At 46.6% G+C, this 21,981-nt stretch overlaps 1 protein-coding gene across 2 annotated transcripts in view; it reads left to right on the top strand.

Moving 5' to 3' along the window:
* Positions 1 to 2,292: 2,292 nt before the first annotated feature.
* The window catches only part of UBASH3B (ubiquitin associated and SH3 domain containing B), an 84,113-nt gene continuing 64,424 nt past the window's right edge, over positions 2,293 to 21,981 (top strand). For both annotated transcript variants that reach the window (XR_014214020.1, XM_082201002.1), the window contains exon 1: positions 2,293 to 2,737. Coding sequence is in view for 1 of the 2 variants with exons in the window: in XM_082201002.1 (XP_082057128.1) it covers positions 2,574 to 2,737 (164 nt within the window). In the remaining variant the exon portion in view is untranslated. The remainder of the gene's footprint in view (positions 2,738 to 21,981) is intronic.

The raw sequence follows: 21,981 nt of genomic DNA, 5'->3' as shown, positions 1-21,981 counted from the left end.
AAAGAAGGAACTCGGAACTTCAGATACAGGAACAAATAATCACTTTAGCCCTCATCACTGGCCTGGAGAAGAAAATTCTGTGTAGGTTCCACCATAGCAGGAAAACAATGCTAGGTAGCTGAATACTTAAGACTGAAATCATAGGTGCATTGGTTGAAGCAGAGGTGCATTGGTTAAAGCAGAGGTATCTACCTGGGGCCCTCCAGCTGTTGTTAGACTCCCATCAGCCTCAGCCAGCTTGGCCAATGGTCAGGGATGATGGGATCAGTTCTCCATCAACTGGGCCAGGTTAAAGGTAGTTGAGTTAATGAGCAAGGACCTAAACAAATTGGGCCTCCAATACCTCAGGGACTCCCTGATTCCTGGTGCACCACCTCAATTGCTGGAATTCTCAGAAGGGGCACTTCTGGTGGTTCCTCACACCCTGAGGGTCAGCTGGCCTTGGAGACTGAGCCTTTAGTGTGGCACACCCTGCCCTGTGGAACTCCCTGCCAGTAGAAGTTCATCAGGAACCATATCTCCATTCTATCTGACATCTTTTGATTTATTTTATTTATTTAGACATGCATTTACAGCAAGATTCTTTCTCTCTTTCTCTCTCTTTTTTTAAAAAACAGTTGGTATTTACTGATGCTTTTAATGATTTTTCATGGACCTTTTGTTGATTTTATCCTTAAAACTTGTACAGTGGTACCTCGGGTTACATACGCCTCAGGTTACATACGCTTCAGGTTACAGACTCTGCTAACCCAGAAATAATGCTTCAGGTTAAGAACTTTGCTTCAGGATGAGAACAGAAAACATGCTCCGGCGGCGCGGCGGCAGCAGGAGGCCCCATTAGATAAAGTGGTGCTTCAGGTTAAGAACAGTTTCAGGTTAAGTACGGACTTCCGGAACGAATTAAGTACTTAACCAGAGGTACCACTGTACTCTTACCTTGCTTTATTTTCATGAAAGCGCAGATGAGAAATTCATCAACAGACAAACAAACATCTGGCAGGCCACAGATTCCCCACCCCTTTTTGAAAGCATTCTAATTCAGTACCGGAACGGCACTTCAGTGAATGTTCATGATTGCAATTACACCCCAAATTTACCTTTTCCCCAACAGTGTGGGAGAAAACCCCCTGCAAACTGCTCCTTCCTATGTGTCTGCCCCAAGTTCTTGGCCACGCTGAGGTGAAACCCACCGGCAACCTCCAGGGCCAGCAACCTCCCATTTCCTTCGCAGCTTCCACTTTGCTCTCCAGTGAACCTGACAAACTCTGGGGAGAAAAATACCATGAAGAGTCAGCATTGCTGAAATTCACACGGCTCTCCTCCGTGTTCATTGATGGTGGGGGTGGGTAGGAGTCGGCATTGCTGAAACTGAGAAGGCTCTCCATGTGCGTTGAGCTTTATTCCAGCCTGGTCATTTTCGTTAGATCGCAGAGAAGGAGCTCAGCATCTGTGAAAGTGTCTCGACTTTCCTACCGCGTAGGATGGAGACGCTTAAATGCATGTGTGCGTGGTGTGTTCAGCCACCACCACATACGTACAACGGGGCGGGGGCGACCTCAGAATTGGCTTTAGCTGTTCTCACATATAACACAAAAACCACGGAAAGTTCGAAAAGCAACTCCTCTCTCGGCGTGGACGCTGATCGGTTTTAAAAAACCCTGACCCAAGGGCATTTAAAGGCATTCACTCAGGACAGGGCTATGCGAAAAGGGGGTGCCTTGGTTCTTAATGGGTCCAACTATGGGGCAAAGCACTAGTCACCCCCCCCCCCCAGAACCCTGGTCTCTCTGACAGATGGGGAGCTAGGGGCTGATAAGAAAGGACCAGACTCCCAAATGAATGAATATTGCCAATCGTGCCTCTTTCCTCCACGTATTGTGGATGCGGGCGGGATACTAGTATCAGCAAGAGGTTCCGGATCTCGGGAGGTCCAGCTCCCCTCTTGCAGACAGCGGAAGCTCAGTCTCAGCAAGACTTCCCAGGCTCTTGGACGCGCCTGTTTCTGTGACAGGGGCTGCGGCTGCCTCTTTAAAAGAGGGGGCGGGGCTTTGTTGGCAAGAGATGCGGGGGAGGGAGAAGACGAGAGAGAGCGGCGGGGAGAGAGCGCGCGCTCGCTCGCGCCTGCCCATGCCCGGATTATTATTTTGGTGCTCCTCTTTGATCCATTCAGAAATTCCTGATTGCGAAAGGAAAACAAAAGGGGAGGGGGCCAGCCTCTTCCGGAAGGCGGCGGAGGCCGCGCGCCGATTGGATGGCTCTCGTTTGGGGCGCACGTGCGGCCGAGGGGAGGGGCGGGCAGGGCGGGAGGCGTCAGCGGCGCGCAGCACCTTTGCAAAAGCAGCCGGAGCGGCGAGAGGCGGCCGAGTGACTTCGGGAAGAAAGCTCGCCGGCAAGCCAGGAAGCCGCCGCCGCCGCCGCCGCCCCGGGAGCCGAGAAGCCTTTTCTTTTACGCGCAGCGCCAGGCGCGCCACTCCTCGCGTGGAGCCTCTTCGAGGAGGAGCTGCTGCTGCCGCTGCTGCTATTGCAGCTGAATCCACCAGTCCGCCTGCCCTGTGTGTGTTCGCGATGGCCGGATGATCGCTCGGCACCAGCCCGCCACGCCGCGCACCATGGCCGCGAAGGAAGACCTGTACAGCAAAGTCACCCCCCGGAGGAACAGGCAGCCGCGCACGGGAACCATCAAGCACGGCTCTTCCCTGGATATCCTCCTCTCCATGGGTTTCCCCAAAGCCAGAGCGTGAGTTAGGCCGGAATAATAATAATAATAAAAACCCAGCGGCGGGTAGGTTGGAGGGAGGCAGGGGGTGCCACACGGTACCACCCCATTATTTATTGTTTTAAGAAAAAATCCCGATCTGTTGTTTTGTGCGTGTGGGGGAAAGAGTGGTTGAGTCATCCCTTTTCCTCCGAGAGAACCGAGAAGGCGGAGCCACGCTAATTAATTAATTAATGGATTGATTGGTTTCCAAAATCGGATCTGCATTTCCACCCGGAGAGGAATGCAGGGGAAAAGAGGAGGAGGATGACTGGCAGCGATTTGGCAGCCTGTGTGGTTTGTTGCCCCAGCGTGTGCGCCGATGCGATGGCGGGAGAAGCGAGGCCGCTCCGGGACGGCGTGTCCGCGCTGCCGCGCGTGCAGGAACGCCGCTGACATCTTGCCGGAGCTGTCCTGTGGGACGCGCGTCCGGGGGGGGGGGTTAAAGCGGGTGCTGCGCGCTCTCTCGCTCGCGCGTTTGCATTTGTGCATCGGGCTCCTCGATCCTGCTCTGCAGCGAGTAGGCAGAGAGGCCGATCTGCCTGGCGCGCGCACCCTCGCATACATACACACATACACACGCACTGCAGTGTCATGTGCATTTATTGGTGGCGCGGGTGCAGGGAGATAGACGGCACGTTTCTTCCGAAGGCGCTAGCCAGCACCTTCAGCGGCGATGCAGACGGTGGCGAGGGTGCTGCCTCCTCCCTCCTCTCCCGGTTTAAAGGAGGAACGGAATCGCCCAGCGGAGGCTTGAGTCCCTGCCTTCCTCTTATTTTTCTGATGGATCCCTTGGCTTTTAAATAGCAGCTTGCGAAGGCTGCTAGTTCCAGGAAGGTGGCCGCATCCAGCCTCCTCCTTGCAATGCCTCCTTGTAGTAAAGCCATTGTTCTCCAGGGTACCTGGCAGAGCTTGGCATCTGGGAAGCAGGCAGATAGGGCATCTTCCAGACTCTGGCTTCTTCATCTTCTCAGGAATGGAGGAAAGAGTCCCAACAGGAACATAGGAAGCTTTCTTTATGCACGCAGTCGGACCCACTGATTCACCACTTTCAGGACCGAGGACTTGGGCAACTGCCACCAGTCTCAGGCCATCACAAGGGTGTCTCTCAGTTCCGATGCTGAGGATTGGCACTGGGCCCTTCTATGTTCAATGCAGATGCTCTCCCACTGAGAGCTGCAGGCTGTTCTTGGAGACAGCAGGCCCATGACTCTGGTGGGTGCTGCCTGGCTAACAGATGTAGCCCCCCACCCATATTCAGAAAATGATCATTGGTGGGGAGAGATATCTATCCAGACACAGTCCACAAAGGAAGCTGCCTGGTACCCAAGTCAGAGCACAGATCCTATCATCCTTGCCTTTGGCTGTGAGGCCTGGGGCTGTTGGGAGTTGGAGTCCAACAACACATAGATGGAGGGCACCATGTCCGCCACCCCAGTAGACCATGCTGTCATCACTGCGCTGCAGAATGTTGGACTAGATAACCCTTGTCACTCTAGAATTCTGTGATTCTTTCCTAAGCTAGGTGGACCAATGCTCTGACAAGGCATAAGAATGTAATGAGAGCCTGCTGGATCAGGCCAAGAGTCTATCAAGGCCAGCATCTTCTCACAGGGGGCAGTCAGATGCCCAAATGTGAGGGCAACATCCCTCTGAGATTCCCAGCAATTGGTATTCAGTAGCATACTTCCTCTGGCAGTCGAGGTAAAACACAACCATTGTGACTACTAGTGGCAGCTTCCTACATGGATGTTGGCTACAACTATGTAATAATCCAGCACCTTTAACCAGCAGACGGACACACAGAAATGCAAGCAAGTTAAAGCTTTTTGCAACACTCGCCTGCGTATCAATCAAAGCTTTGCTTTGCTATTTGCATGCTAGGGCTGCTGTTGAAAGCACAGGAGCACAGCAAAAAGCATTCTTAAAGAAATGACCAACTTGATGGCCTTGAAATCATTATCACATGTGCAGTTGTTCCAGCAACTTTAATAACTGGGGAAGCAATGAGTGTCATGTGTGTCGGAAGTCGTTCAAACTAGATTATTCAGAAACATAAAGCTTTGTAATCCTAGAGCTTGTGCTTTCCTTAAGCGATCTCTCTCTCTCTCCATATATGTGTTGGACAGTATGTCTGATATGTGGGATTATTAGATTTAGGATGAAATTGAACTAGGAAGGTGTAGGGCAAGGTCGGTCATGGCAGTTTTGATCTGCTTAGCTTTCCCTTCTATAGTCAATCTATCGTGAACTAACACACATACAGGCTTCACTTTTTCTAACCAGCATATTAAATGTGGGTCTATTTTTAAATCATCAATGGAACACCATGGCTCAGTGCAGGATTGGATTTTTCCCCCCTCAAGTGCTATCATTTCCCCCCCCCCCCAGACTCAGCCCTATGGAAGGCATGACAAAATATCAAGCATCTCTCAGCAATTGGCTAGTTTTGTTGCAGCCAAATTTTCTTCTTCCCTGGCCCCTGGCTATGCAGCACTACGGAATGGCCTTTGGATGGGGCGGTGGGAGGGGGAATGGTGTTGCATTGCTGGGTATTTAAATGATTCTGCACCTCTTACATAAATGAAAATGTGTGATGTTCCCATATACTATATTTTATATGCATAGGTGTGCTTTAGAATTTGAATGTCACAGGCCGGCTGATTTCCCATCCAAACAATCTCAAATCAATGCATTTGCAAATTGCCCCCCACCCCCAGATCACTCCAAACCAGTTCCTCTTCAGTTCACTTTACCCCCAATTAATTAACCAACAGATTATATAGCTGTTCAATTTCTCTTTAATTATGCCCTCATTCATTACCCCCTCAAATCATCTCTAGATAAGGTCATCTTATAGTAATTGATTTCCATAAAGTAATGTCCCAATCACACCCATCCACTCTCTAAATTCAATACTTCCTGAATTCATTACCTACCCAGAGATACCAGGGGAAAAGGTTCAGAGTCTGTGCCCCATGGACACCCCTCACCCCAGCAACACCCCCTCCTTTGTACCCCTATGGTTGTGAGATGTGTTTCAGCAACCTCACCACATCCACTGCCCTACTTCCTTATCTTTATGTATGTCAATGATGAAGAGCCAGATATAGATGCTGAGATCTACTGCTGAAATGCAGCACTTGCAAATTGCTTTGGCTGAGAAAGGAAGGACTATGGGCTCAGATGGGAATACACTGGCCTGCCATTGCTCACTGCAGAGAAGTGGGATTACAATTTGCGTGGCTGGTACTTATCCATATTTGAACACCCTGGCTATATCTGGATTCAAATTTCAACTGAGAGTGCGCAGCTATATCTGCTTCTATGCCTTGATGTTTGAAGATCTGGAACGGAAGCCAATTGGGTTGTCACAACTACAAATAAGTGTCCCGTCTCTCACCTTAAAATACTGCTTTTCACAATAGGAGGTGTTCCAATGAGGTCACATTGGGGAAGAAGTTAATTAATGTGCTGATGAGACTGCAGAAAGCTAATGAAGCAAAGGCATTTATAATTAGAAGCCAAATGTGAGTTGCTTTTTTGCAGGAAGGGACAGCCAAGGAGATTTAGCAGGCCTCCAAACACCCCTAGGTTAAGGGAGGCTCGTTTCCCTACCCAGATGCTATTTAGATATGAACAATTAAAGTAAACTGCAATATGCTTTTCCTAGAGCTGGTCTATACGGAGAGAACAATTGGATGTAATATTTTTTCTCAGCTTGTTGGGTTCAGAGATGATCACCTCTGTGTACCCAAGCAAGGTTTCCCAATCCTCCCCGCACCCTCCAGACATTGTCACAGAGGTGTGCAAGTGTCTTGTGCTTCAGTCTGTTGTGCTGCTGCTGTTGTGTGTTTGTGAAAGGGGTATGGCCCTATGACTTTATAGAGGACTCTTTTTTTTTTTAATTGTAGCATCTCTTACAGTTGTGAATTCCAGCTCTTCCTTTCCCACCCGTCATCAAAAGTTGACTCCCATCGCACTTCTGTGCCTCTTGGATGGAACCAAGACTGTGTGTACTACGCTGAGCTCCATGGCAACCCAAAGCCTATTGTGGGGGGGAAGGGATACTCGTTTTTTTGTGTGACTTGCATAACTTAAGCATGCTTCTTGCATGATTATGGTTTTGCTAGCTGTGGGAGGGAGAGGGGAAGGGAACGAAGGTGCTTCCATAACTTCTGCAAATCTCGTTCAGCCTACCCTTTTTTACTCCTGATCTCAGCCGATGTTTCCCATGTGTTTTGAGGCATATCTTCAACCTACTAGCATGAGTAAAATGCTCTCACTAGCACAGACACAACAGGTAGAATATTCACATTGTCTTTCATCATCCTGAAAGGCAATGCTTTGCAATGGAGCCAGTATCAATAGCTTTGCCACAGTGATTTATGTCCCATCTTCAGTAAATGTTAGTTTCTGGGGCTTTCAGGTGGGGAAACTGCAGTTGTGGGCATTTGGGTAGCCACTATGAAAGCCAGGTATTGGTCTAGATGGGTTTTGGGGCTGATCCAACAGCAGGGCTTCTCTTACATTCTTGGTGCTCACTTGTTGGTTGTGGAAAGTGGAGAAATCACGCAATGTGTGAATTGGGCCTCTGTTAAAGAGGTTTGGCTCAGTCTTGAACCTGGGGAGGAATGTTCCAGGCTATTCAGTGATCCCAGGATGCTTTTTCCTATCCTGCTTGTTGTTTGGCTGCCTTGTTTGGGTTGTTTTGAGCTCCTATGCCATGTTCTCTGTCTATATCACACTATGATCTGGACTAGGTAAGCTGATATGTGGTGGGACTTGTGGGGTGAAACGTGGAGTTTCCAGGAACCCTTGCTTTTGTGTACAGAACCATCCATCTGGCGAGTCAGAGTACTGCAGGACAGAGCAGTGATGTAATCGCAAGCACTGGATTGGCCTTGCCCACCTAGACTGGCCACTGGGGCCTCCTATGTTATTTTATTGTTATTTATTTATGTTTTATAACTCCCCCTTACTCCCAAAGGGAGCCTAGAATGACCTGCATGAATCATCTTTTTATATACAGCTGCACTGCAACATACTACAGACAGAAGGTCAAATCCAGAAGTGTAAGAAGTCCTAAAACTCTTGACCAAGCGCCTGGATAAATAAATTTTGCAGTCATTGTGTGCTTACTGGTTGTAGGTGAAAAGATGGACTGCTTGATTTCCCTCAGGAGGATATGCCATAACCAAGGTGCTGCCACCAAGAAGTCCCTGTTCTTCATACTATTCCTACAGATGGGACGACCAGCAGGACCTCCTAGATGACAGGTCGAAAGATAGAGGTGGAGGTGCTCCTTTAGCCCTTGACTCCCAAGCCATAACTCAGGAGGCCACCAGCCTTTTGTAGGCCTATGGGCACATTTGGATTTTTGAGCAAGGGTTGTTCTTTCCACATCCCTCTGGCTTCCTCCTCCCACAGATCAGTCTCTGTTTACCACAAGACACAGAAGTGTGCACACACACATACCAGTTTTCTCAAGCGATTGGGGATGGGGTGGGAATCGGAGCCAGTACAATTTAATTTGATCCTTGAAAAGCACACTGAGCTGACAGAGGAAGTGGGAAAGAGTGTCATCCCGCCCAGGGACCCTCAGGTGAAGGGCGGGTTATAAATACTATTAACTAACTAACTAACTAATAACTTCCTCCTTTAGCAATATGAACTTCTCAAGGGAAGAGAAAGGTAGCTACGTTCACTAACTCATGGCCAAAAAGGCAGTGAGTAGGTGGCAGTGGGTGGGGTTCACAGATGCTAGGGAAATACTCAAGGGCAACATTACACCCATGGGTGCCGTGTTGCCAACCCCTCTGCTAATGTCTGAATTGGGCCTGGTAGCTCATGGGCAGGCAGTGGATTGTCCAAAGGTGATTTGATCTCCTTTTCCTGCTCCATATAATAACTGTACAGCAGTGACCTAGACCAGAAAGGCTGTTAAAAAAAAGCATCCTGTTTGGGCTTTTTGCCTGGACACTATTCTACCTGGATTAAGTATGCTGTGATGTGTTCTTCACTCCATTCCTTGGCCCTGATCTCCCACCTCCCCTTAAATTATAACCGGCTGCTCAGTCTTATAGTAGTCCTGTGTCAGAGCTGGGCTTGGATCCAGTGGCTTTTAACTTCCTTCCACCTCCATGGTTTTAAGTTCTGAACTTCTCCAGAGCTGTCTTTAATTCCTCATTCACCTCTAAGCTTTGACTCTCTCACCGCCTCTGTGTAATTCTGAAAAAAGACTTTCTATTGATCTCCCACTTCTATGCCAGCAAGAGTCTGGCTTGTACTCAGCTATGAAGTTTCACTCATTTTATGATTTTCTGGGTGTGTTTTTCTTTTAAAGGAAGCAAGGGGTAGTTTGTTTGTGGTGGTGGTAAGAAAGTCTCACAGGCTAGTCCTCTGAAAACCACTTGGCTGCCATCTTGGAATTGCCCAGTGGTGGCACCTCTGAAGTCCAGCACCAGTGCCCAAAATCATCTCTGCAGACCTCATGCAAGATGAGGACCTAATCTGATGACTGGTCAGTGCCCTATGGCAGGGATCAGAAACCTGTGACCCTTTGGATGTTACTGGACTATGTTACCGGCCTGTCCATGAGGCAGACTGAGGTAGCTGCCTCAGGCAGCAAAATCCAAGTCGCCCTTCTGTGGGCACCGCTGCCAGAGAGCAGAGGGGTTTCTTCCATTTTCCTCCTAGGTCTTCAATACATGTTGACCATATTCCACTTCCTCCTGCCAACGTGAGGACTAGGACCATACAACTATTTCATTTTTTAAAAAGTAATGTGCATTAACTTTTAAAAAGTATCTTATGTACTATCCAGAAATATCATGGGCAAGAGAATGGGCTTGTGTTGCCCTAGTGCTGGCAGAGAAAAATGTTGCTGAGAGGGGCTTTTAGCTCTCCTACTGGACCTGGATCCTGTGTTTTGAGTTCCTTCAATTTGCCTTTTTGCCTCTGTTTCAGCAGATGAGTAAATGTAGAATATCTGGGAATCTATGAGAGTACAGTGATGAAGTAACCTTGGACTAGATCCTTGGGGTTCTCTTCCAACTCTGCAATTCTTTGATTCTACCCAATTATTTGATGGCTTCAAAATACTGCCCCAGTGACCTTGACACTTATTAATTTTGAGAGTTTGTGGTTGTTTTTAAGGGTTGTACCCAGCTAAGTTCTGTTCTACAGGTCTATTTAAATTAATGGACCTAGGTTAGTCATCTCCATTAATGTCAACGGGTCTACTCTTAAGTAGGATTGACTACACCCCTAATTGGTTTAAATACGTTTTTATTTTTAATTGTATTGTTTTATCCCTGAGGTGCCTGCAGCCCTGTACTACTTTTGGGAGGAAGGGAGGGATTCAAGTTTCATGAATCATCGTCACCATCAAGGTATTGGTGTGCCAAACATCGGCAGTTGCTTGTTCTGCAAAATCCACAAACCGACAGAAGTCTTGAAGGCAACAGGGCGCCTTTTCTTCCTCAGTAAGAAAATGTTGAAAATGTCTGGCGTGAAAGGAGAAAGCGGGCAGCTGGGTGGGAGGCCAAACATGCCTTTTGTCAGGTGTTCTCCTAGGAGATTGGGGTGATCTTGGGAGGAATAGACACAAACACAAAGTCCTGTTGTTTTGCAAAAGCCTCCGGAGCCTTCTGCAAACAAGACGGCCGAAATTAAACTTAGCATTAAAGAGGAATTGGGCTTGGGGGTCTAGAATGGCTCTCTGTGTCATTTATTATCCAAAGACAAGTGAGTCATATTTGGTCTCCTAAGTAGCTTGCAATAAATATTTGAGAGACTGCGCTCCTTGTTTCTTTAAAAACAAAACAAAAGAAAAACAAATCTGTCCCCTCTGCCAGCTCTCTTGGTTTTCTGTTTTAAAGTATCTTCCCCACATGCGTGCACACTCTCTCCTCTGTTCTGCAATTAGGAACAATCATGTGTAAAAATGTGTGAACTTGAAATAACAACTTGAACTGCTGTCATTGCAATCCTGTGCACTCTTTGCAGTGCAACTTACTCCAAAATAAAGTCACACAAGGTGTGGGCCCCTCTGATTCAGATCAGAACTGTGGTGGGGTCACAGTTTTAATCCTGTTCACCCTTTGCCTCAAAGGAAGGACTAATGGCATTATTAAAAGTGGCCTTTATTCAAGCTGTTCTTCTTAGCCTTGATACCTTACCTGCAGAATAGGGGTAATAACGCTGTCCTCCTTTACAGTGCTAGCATACGCAAAAGAGCCAAGTGCTTTGAACATTACAAACACGTATAATTATTGTGATTTTATATTACTTTGTACACCTGAAAGAACTTTTCCAGTTAACTCAGTAGGAAATTCTTTTTAGGACCGGATTGCAAAAGGAGTTGTAAATGTCACTGTGCCACTTTTCCTGCCCACTCCTTAAGCAAGGCTGTCAGGTCTGTTTTGTTGCAAAAGCAGCCTTTTCCCTTTTGCCCATCACTTCTAGACTGGCATCATTACCTGTCTGGTTGCTGTAGGTACTGGCCTGGAGAGCAGGATCTGAGATCAGCCTTTTTCTCTATCCCTCTTCTGTGGCAGTGGCTGAGGAGTGCTGCGCATCTGGTTTGGAAATGAGCCCAAAGAGGGGGAGAGCTGAAGGGCTGGGAGAATCAAATGTTGCAATCGAACAAAGATTCAGCAATTGCAATAGCAGCTGTATGGGGGGAAAAACACTGGCAAGGGAAGTTACCATTTGGAGTCGTTCATTCGGGGGCTGAGAAGGTGTCGTTCCACATAAGGAACTGTAATTGACCCATCCTCCAGAAATTAGCTGTCTTTCAAATGTGCTTAATAGGAAGGCATGGAACACACACGCTCGCTGTGTGTCACATACATTATGTCAACCTAGACATTTTTTTACAACTGCTCTTTTAGTCTAGAGACGACTCTCTGCCTGCATAGGAGTTTCCGGATGCTTCAGGGACCACTTTCTGCATTTGGCTAGGCTGCCATGTGACCCCCATCTGAGCGCCCTCTAAGGACAGAGGAGGCAGCCTTGCAATGGGGGAAGGGGCTTTGTAGGTCACCTGGAAGAAGCTTCTGCTTGAGATGGCAAACCCAGAAATGGAACAACCTCAGCAGACAGCTGCCTGCTTTCCTCTCTGAAGCCATTCAGCAAAAGCAAATTCACCCCCACCCCCGGCAATTGGTTCCATTGTCAAAAAGTTCCTTTTAAAAGTTTGTCATAATGTGCAACCAAGATCTACCCTATGGAATCTAGTCTTGCCCTCTATGCAAGGACGTAAAGTAGAACCTACCAGATTGTTCCAAGGCATGCTGTTCTCACAGTGGTGGACCAGATGCCTGCAGGAAGTCTGAAGGCAAGGTCTGAGTGCAGGAGCGGATCCCTTCCCATCTGTGATTCCCAGCAACTTGCATTCAGCAGCATCCTGCCTCTTGACTATGGAGGAAGAACGTGGCCATTGTGGCTGATAGCCACTGATAGCTTTCTCTGCCATGAATTTGCTTAACAATTTGTTGCTTGGCTGATTAACGGGGGGGGGGGGATGATTACAGTTTATAAAACCATGCACAGTGTGGAGATAGTGGTCCCTCATTCAAAGAGTCTGGGCCACCCAGTGGAGCCAACTAGCAAGAGATTCAGGACAGGCGAAAGGATGTAGTCTTCATGCAACACCTTAATCTGTGGGACTCATTGCCCCAAGCTGTGGTGATGGAAACCAGCTGAGATGGCTTTAAGAGAGATTAGGACAAATTGGTGGAAGACCATGAGAGGTTTAGATAGATGAGACGACAGATAGATGGGACCTTCAGGTTCAGAGCCAATGTGTCACTGACTGTCATTTGCTGGAGCGCAACAATGGGAGAGTTCTGTTGCGCTCATGTTCTGGCTGTGGGTTTCCCCAGAGGGATTCTGATGGCCACTGTGGGAAACAGGACCTTTGCACAGATGGGCTTTTGGTCTGATACAGCAGGGCTTTTCTCATGTCCTGCAGGAACTGTAGACTCAGCCACACAGATGAGAGATACGGATGCATGAAATGAAAACATGATACTCCAGCAAGACTGAGCATTGCCCGCTGTTTCTGTGTGGCAGTGATGCCTTCTTTGCCCGTTTGATAAGCCTTGTGGGGTTTTTTCTTGGCAAGGAAGGAGACCCCTGCTGCAATAAAGGGTCCAGCTGAAGAATATTTCAGGAGCGTGTGTTTTTTGCATTGCGAGTTTTGTCCTTTGGCATCACATAGTCCTGATTGGCAAATGCCTGGTGGTTTGAGACCAGGGCTTGCAGCGTGCTCCCATTGCTTCTCACACAGTGCCTGGTGTGCTGACACTGACAGGCTGACTTCCTGTCTGACAGTTTTTTTCCACTGACCTTCTAACGAGTGTCACATCGCATGAATCTCCAAGAAACGTGGCCAGATGTCTCTGAGCTGGAGAGTGTTAAAGGATTCCTAGTCAGCTGCACAAGAGATAGCAATCTGTGTGATTATTTACCAGCAAAAGGGGCCCTTCGCTCTGTGAGTGGGGTGTGTTCAGGGGGCAGAGGTGGATGACTTGGTCAGTTTTCATTTCTCATTTTTGCAATCTGAAGCTCAACTCACCACATTTTCAAATCAACTTGCAAATTCATTTTATTTATTTATTAAATTGGTCAGCAGTTTAGTGTTCATCTCTCCTAACAGACACACTCCTATGTGTTATTTTACCTAAAATACGCATTTTCCCAAGCAGACACAGTAGGACTGTCTTCACCCCTTTGGTGAGTTACATTGTGTTTCCCTTTGAAATTACAGTCATCTATTACATATAAATTTCACATATACAAATCTAGATCCTCTTTTTCTTTTTCTTAAAATGATGGTGATGCATTTTCTCTTTTGGAACGGTACATAAGGGGTGACCCTAAGTGGTATTTAGTGATTGATACAACTGAAGGAATGTGTGGGAAGGTTCTGGTTTTACAAGCCCAATTTGTCTTACAACATTGCAGGCTTGGGCTGACCTCTAATGTGTCCTCCTGACCACAGATTACAGGGTAAGGGAGTGTTTCCAAGAATATCTTGTGTATTAGAGGGTGCTTCAGACCAGAATGATTTACAAATTACAGACTCCGTGCGCAGCACAGCCACCTCTGGGATGCAGAGTGACATAGCAAGGGTAGGAGAAAAGGGTTGGCAGAGGATGTTGCTACACCTCACAGGTCTTAGTCACAGCCTCTTTTCCGGGTTTGGCAGCCCAGGATACATCCAGGGGCACACACCCCTCCCCTCTAGCTCCCTTTGTCAGCGATTCTCCGACTGCATCAGGCCTTCTTAACCCTCAGCATGGAGTGGGAGGTTTGCTTCGGTTGACTTGCCAAACTTCAGGAAGGTACTCGATGCACTAGTTACAATAGTGTGTGGATTTTTGTTTGCACAACAGAGCTTCCCCTCTGCATGCCTTGCACCCTTCGCAAATCTGTTCTGGAGAAGCTGCCAAAACAGGTTTTAGGGGCATGCAGGGGGAGGTTCCATTGCTCAAGCACAAATCCTTGAGCTAAAGGAATGTGCTTCCCAGCGCTACATTGGATACACTCCTTATTTTCCAGCGAAGAAGCCCCTTTGGGTACCAGAAGGAGCTCGCAGCACATCCAGGCTTTCTGGATTTCATTCATGTGGGAGGAACTCAGTTTGGCTCACATTTAAAGGCAAACCTACCTAATTCACACTTTCCGAAACAATACGCAACCTGAAACGCATCTTTTGAAATTTGCACATCTCCCGAATTTTGCAGTGCAGTTCTCCAGTCAAGTAATGCGCACAAAAATGCATCTGTTAGGGTAAAGCTTGCATAGAAATGCACATGCAAGTGAAAATAACGATATCAAAGGCATTACAATTGGGAAAATATGCTTTGCAAGAAAAGATACAGGTGTTAAGGGAAATTGCCTACCAAAAAGAGTGTGTTAGGGAAAGTTTGCATTAAAGTGCTGGTGAACTTTAATGAGGACTTAAAATAGAAAAGGAAACTAATATGGAATGTGGCCGACTGAACTTAAGACTGGGGAAAATGAGAAATGGAGAGAAACTGAAATTGACAGGTTCACCCAGCCCTTTTCACAAGTTAGGAGCATGCCAAGTTTTGAAACTGACTGATGACTTCCTTTTCTGTTGCTACCTCTGGGTTGTTCCTGAAAACTCACCCTCCTGATCTCATCTTCTGCATTCCCACTTACAATGCCATCAAGTGCATCTGACTACAGCATTTGCTAGGGCTGGGTGATACCTGGTTTTCAACATCATGATATATCACCAGTTAAACATTGTGATATATCAGTATATCACAATGTCTGAAATAAGAATGGAGCTATGTAGAAGCATTGGCTGGCTTCATGGTTTTTCCCTTCATCATGATTTTTGCTGGTGCCTTCTATTGTGATTTGCTGCCCCTTGCATGAGGCAGGCGAGAACTGAGCAGGCAAAGTTATCAGGGGCTGCAGGAATCAAGAGAGGTGTTGTCTGGCTTCACGGTTTTTCCCACATTGTGATTTTTGCATAGCACACACACAGGTCACAGGTCACACGTACACATTTTTGCCAGGTCAAAAATTAGGAAACCAGTATCATGGTATGGACTTCAAACCAGTTTTGGCAGATGTATCGCCCAGCCCTAGCATTTGCTGAAAGTTCCTTTTCTGCACCTGGGCATCCCAATAATCAAGCAGGTAGCCAGGCCCATGATGTAAATATCCACCCACTTTGTCCTGGACAGTACCCTGCCTTTTGTCCTGTGTCCTCTAAAATGAAAACATCAGTAGCATTTCCTTGTTTCATAAACAATGAGATGAAGTGCTGTCCTTTGTGAAGCCGGAGATCTTTGTTCAAGCAAGAGGCTACCGTTGTGATAACTGAGAATTTGTAAGAACTCATAACATCGTAAGTTGTGCTGCTGGCCTGTTGTACCAAAGTGGACAAAAGAGTCTCGTGACCTTCAACATTTCAGGTTCTGCAAGCCTCTGTTTCTTTTGTGACAACTTGGTGGAGAAAACAGGTTCTTGATCAGTGATTTTGTTCCCTGTGCTCCGAACTGCAGATTGCAGGAAGCATCTGTAGCTTGAAGAAATAAAAATGACCCAAAGTTTTACTGAAGTCCAGAAGTAGCAGTGCTTTTTTGTTTGTCTATGGAGAGTGACGCGTTGCATGGGCTATTCACATTGGAATAGATAATGAAAATTGGGAGCTTGTGCTGAATATTGTGCTTCTCGTGCAATCTATTTCCTTTAAAATGGTTTTCTAAAAAATGTTTGAGTGATTGTTGTTGGGTTTTTCCTCCTGTAAAACTGGTTGATTAGGTTGCACTTAATTGCATTAGTAAAGGAAGAGGCAGCGAGCCATTAAGACAGGTGAAGTAGACTGCTTAAGAGAGAGAAACCTTCCCATCTCCATTACCCTCCCTCCCTGACCTCCATTTGCTGCCTTTCTGCTCAACCACAGGGATCCTTGTCTTTAGTGATCACCTCTATTAAATGCACAGGGATGTAGCTATGTGGTGATGCTCACTCTGCCCAAATTACCATAAGTTATCTCTCTTTGGTTTTTAGCAGCCAGAGGAAGAGGGAATTTAGTGCAGACGGAAGGTTCCTTGATTTGGTTTCATGCTGATGGATTGATTGAAATGGAAATCCCACTTTTAGCCGTATAGGTCTCAAAGCAGCTGGCAACAGTCAAAAGTCTATGCTATACAAAATTTAGAACCTAAATGAAACCTCAGAAATGTAAACATAGAGCACTGGAACATTTACAGGGGAAGCATTCATGATGCAAAAGCCTTCTGAAATAAAACGGTTTTAAACCAGGCATCTGAAATTTAGCAGGCACAGTGCCTGTCTGACTTCTGGTGTCTGGGAGGTCCACAGAGTTGGGCCCAAAGCACTGAAGACACGACTTCTCATTGATTAATCTGAGTCATGGCAGACCACTAACAGTGCTCCCCCAGATGATCTCAGTTATTGACTGCAATATGGTGCAAATGGTGTTTTAAGAAGATAGGAAAAGCCCTGCTGGACCTAGATGGAAAGGGTCCATCTTCTCATCCAGCATTCTGCTTCCCAGTGGCCAAGCCAGATGCTTCTGAGAGGCAAGGTTTGGACACCATTGTCCTGCCTCAAAGTTGTTTCCTGACATTTTATATTTAGGGGTCCTACATAGCCGCTGTGACTAACAGCTGCTGATGAGCATCTCTGCCTCTTCCATTGATTTGCCCAGCCATTGAGACTAGTTGCCATCACCACATCCTGTGACTGTGGATTCCATCAGTTAGCACCGCCTTCACCCCCGCTGCATTTTGAGCTTTGTGTGTGTGTGTGTGTGTGTTTCTAAACGTTAAAAAATATGTTTTTATTTTGTTTGTAGCTTGTACACACAGCTTCAAGTGGTGTTCTGGCGGCAGAAAGGCAGGACAGCAATGCTAAATAAATAAATGTGATTTATTCATTTATCTCTGTATCTCGGCAACTGCCCCAAATTATATAACTCATTTGCAGAATCACAGAAGCTTGAAAGAAGTGTTTTATTTTTATCCTTGCAGGATTAATGTCGCCCTCTTTGTGCGTTGACAGAGGCCTTTGTGTGCAGGTGTTAACTTTTGATGTTTTATTGTATTATTAGATTTCTGTGTTGCATTGCCTAGAGGACTAGGTTTATTAGGCAACAATTTGTTGTAAATAATACAGTTCCACCATGCCAACTGTGTACAGCCATGGGCAGAGAGGTGCTAGATCTTAGATGCTGTACCTCTGAGTGAATGTTGTCTGGCTGTGGGCCAGGTGTGTCCCTTCTGCCCTTTCATGGCTCTCTGGTCCAGAAGCAGCTTGCCAGCTGGGATGGAGCCACTGTGCTGGCTTCCTGGCAGTTGGATCACCATTGTGTATCAGGAGGGCACAGTAGTGTAGCGGCAAATTCAGAAGTGCAGGGCCCCTTCATGACAGTCGCAGCCACACACCCTCTCAGCCATGCCCCCTTCTAAGTTTATACCACATTCTAATAATGCAGTCATTGTATGATTATATCATCATCACAACTGGGGATGTATTGCAATGATCTATGCAGATCTCCATGTGTTGCCTTTCACCTGCTGTTTTCTGTGCACGTAGATGGGTGGGTGTTTTGGAGTGACCTGGTATCGTCGTAGGTTATGTTGTCTGTGCAGTGCTGTTGCATGTAACAAAGCATATGCACCATTCTCTTGAAACTGGAGTGCCTTGTGTTTTCAATGTCTCCCAAAACTTAGCTTTGTTGAATACAGGACAACTTGGTATGCTTCCCAAGTGCCTTCTCCAGAGTGATCCTCGTTGGCTGACTCGCCTCTTTTCACTCTGATTGGTTCAAAAGCTCTTCTTTCCTGCTGATTGGGCGACTCTAGGATGCTGGAGACAGGCACCTTGCCGCCAAAACTGGTCTCCAACCCCAAGCTTACGCACCACTGGGGAAGGACGAGGTGGTGTGGAGGTTGTTGTGGAGCCAGTTTGGCACTCCTGCCAGTGCATTTGAACTTCATCGACCTCCCTGTTGTCTTACCCCTCCTCATCTCCCTCCCACTAAGGAAGAGGGATCTGCCTTCCAGGAAGCTAGTCTCCACCCAGTGATGGGGCCCCGGCACAAACGCAGCCCAGCTCTATGTATTCCAGTAGATGATTCCATGTTTTCCCCCATCAGCCTGCCCTATGAGTAGTGGGGGAATGTGACGTCTAAGGAAGTGTGTCTGAAATCCACTAATGGTGGGCAGAATCTCCTCTACAGGGTTTTGAGAAATATCTCAAGGCATTGCACATTTCAAGTAGTACTTTCTGTAATAGCTCCTTGTCTGAGGAATATTCTCCCACTGGGCACCAACTTTGGCAGTATCCTACCACTTTAAGCAGTCAGGGCTTCCCCCAAAGAATCCTGGGAACTGGAGTTTATTAATGCAGGTAACAGCTGTTACTGCTTTAATATACAGTGTGGACGAGGCCTTTGTCATCACTACGGTGTCAGGCAGCCCCAGACATTTGTTTTCTGGGCATGCTTTTATTCTAACTATGTTATTAGTTTATGTACAGTATTTTTAATTGCACTCTATTCTCATTATAAATCGCTTTTTTGTGAGAAGCAATGCATAAATTCATTGAGCCTAACTTAACCTGCCAGCTTCCAGCTGCATGCTTCCTTGTCCATGTGATGAGAGACCATTTTACTCACTGGCTTCCCCAACTTGGCCTGAGAAACTCGGATGAAGAGACCTCTAGATGCCTCTCATTATCCCTGGCTATGGGCCTTGCTGGCCAGGACTGATGGAAGTTGGGAGTTCCACAATATCTGGAGGGTCACTGCCTGCACCCCAGCAAAAGGGAGTTGCCACTGAGCAGATGATTGCTTCTGTAAATAGTACAGCAAACAAATAACAGAAATTGGGGAGATTTTTCTAAAGAACAGGATGCAGGGTGCATACCAAAGCAGTCCCTTGTCGAGCAGAAACGAGGGGAGGAAACGAAACGAAAGAGTCTTGAATCCACCAGAGATCCAAATTTAGCCTCTCGTACAATGGATGTGAGTAGGCCAGCGGAAACTGTGATGGACCTTGGCTGGTTTGTCAGTATAGATTTGAAAAGAGCAAATTCTTACTGAAGGTCATTTGCTAAGGTCCATCATTGCTGACTCTTGTGACTTTTGGAAAATTGATAGTGCAGCATTCATTTTTCATTATCATCACAAACAGTTCATTAGCTGCCAGCTCCTTTACTAAGGTTTGTTTGTTTATTATTATTATTTATTATATTTTTATTTTGGAACTGTGGGATGGAATATACACATTTTCTTTAAAATGAATTAAGTTCATAGGGGAGCAGCTATTGCCGTCTCTTTGTCCCAATAGGACTGGTTAATACCTACAAACTACTTGGCATCTAACTCTGTCCAAGATAATTTAGATCTGCATTAATGTTCAAAGAGGAGAAACCAAAACGATCAAAGAAATGGAGTGACTCCCCAATGTGGAAAGGTTGCAGCATTTGGGACTTCTTAGTTCAGAGAAAAGGCAAATAAAAGGTGACACAAAAGAAGTTTATATATAAAAAAATAAGCTTGGCATGGTGAAAGTGGACCTAGAGAAGTTTATCTCCCTCTCTTACAACACAGGAAGCCTATGGACATCCAATGAAGCAAAATGTTGAAAGGTTTGGGACAGATACAAGAAAGTAGTTGAAGGAACATCTCCACCCCCATCGTTCTGCCCGGACACTGAGGTCCAGTGTTGAGGGCCTTCTGGCGTTTCCCTTGCTGTGAGAAGCCAAGTTACAGGGAACCAGGCAGAGGGCCTTCTCGGAAGTGGCACCCACCCTGTGGAATGCCCTCCCACCAGACGTCAAAGAGATAAACAACTACCACACTTTTAGAAGACATATGAAGGCAGCCCTGTTTAGGGAAGCTTTTAATGTTTGATGTATCATAGTATTTTAATATTCTGTTGAAAGCCACCCAGAGTGGCTGGGGAAACCCAGCCAGATGGTTGGGGTATAAATAATAAATTAGTAGTAGTAGTAGTAGTAGTAGTAGTAGTAGTACTCATTTACACTGCAAACTTGCTCGCCCCAAAAGGCAGTGGTGGCCACCAACTTGGATGACTTTAAAAGAGGATCGGACAAATTTGTGGAGAAGTCTGCAAATCGCTACTAGCTGCAAGGGCTATGCTCAGTCTCCATGGTCAGAGGCAGTAATGTTTTTGATTACCACTGTGCTGCTTGGGCTTGCCGATCGAAAGGTTGGCGGTTCAAATCCCCACAATGGGGTGAGCTCCCATTGCTCGGTCCCAGCTCCTGCCAACCTAGCAGTTCAAAAGCACATCAAAGTGCAAGTAGATAGATAGGTACTGCTCTGGCGGGAAGGTAAATAGTGTTTCCGTGCGCTGCTCTAGTTTTTCCAGAAGCGGCTTCGTCATGCTGGCCACATGACCCAGAAAAACTGTCTGTGGAAGCGGACAAACACCAGCTCCCTCGGCCTTTAAAGTGAGATGAGCGCCGCAACCCCAGAGTCGTTCGTGACTGGACTTAATTGTCAGGTGTCCCTTTACCTTTACCAGTTTCTAGAAATTGCAGGAGGGGAGAGGGCTGTTGTGCTTGGGTTTTGCTTGCAGGTTTCCCACTGGTGTCTGGCTGTGACAGCTCCTACTCTGGTTCCACAGGTGGAACTTGTTCTCTGGACCCTTCTGTGCCTAATTGGGCAGAAATGGTGCTTAAAAGAGCACAAGGAGATGCCTGGGTTGGGCCAGGACCCCATCTACTTCAGTAGTCTTCCCTGCCCGTGAGTTACCAGATAGATGGCTTTCAGAGGACCACAGATGGGTGCTAATGGAGACAAGGGAGGGCCTTCCATGTCAGAGGTAGACCACTCCTGCATGTGTAGGTTTTGACTCACCTGTTTTTTGATGTGACACTCTCTTTCCTGGTTAGGAGAGCAGTAGTCAGTGCTGACTGTCTGCCCCGCTTCCTCTTTTGCCCTTTTCAGCAAAGTTCTCCTGAAAGCGACTGGCCCATATTTCAGTTGACATTTGAGGGAGGAAGAATTCTGGTGCAAAGGATTTCTTGCCTTCATCTGAGCGAGTCAAAGATGGAGATCCACCCACAACCCCAGCCTGGCTCAGGAAGACCACAAACATTTAAACTGGTAGAATAATGTACTAAGATGTTGCTGATTAATCCATGGCAGCAATATAAATTAGTTTTGGGTGCATTTGTGTAGGGGAGGTGTTCTGGTGTGCCTTTATAATGGCAGGCAAAATGAACATATTTAAGGTGAGCTTTCCTTCCATTTTAATTGTAAGCTACTTGGGCTTTTTTTCAGTGTTCAAAGGGCATCCTTTTTCAGGTTTCACTGATATGCACATCTAAACCTTACCATGTAAAAGGCAGATAATGTAATGTTTGAATTGCTTGGCAGGCCAGATAGCAGCATAGGAAGTTGCGCTATACCAAGACAGGGTAGCTAATTTTATCTGTCCCATCCATCCCAGTTCTGCAAGGAGGCAGGATTAAATCTGCCCCATCCCATCCCTGCAAGGATTTTTAATGGGAAATCCTGAAAACAAATGTGTGTTCAAAGAAAATATATTTCCAAGAAATGGAGGCAGTGCTGCTGCAGTCTTCAGACCCTCTCCCAAAGGAATCCCCAGGGCTGTATGTACTGAACTGGTCCCATGATTCAATCTGGGTAGCAATCTGCCTGGATTAAATCA

The sequence above is a fragment of the Podarcis vaucheri genome (assembly GCF_965113315.1).
Source record: "Podarcis vaucheri genome assembly, chromosome: 15".
Lineage (NCBI taxonomy): Eukaryota > Metazoa > Chordata > Lepidosauria > Squamata > Lacertidae > Podarcis > Podarcis vaucheri.
The sequence above is the reverse complement of the archived record's forward strand: the minus strand, read 5'-3'. Positions and strand labels throughout refer to the sequence as shown.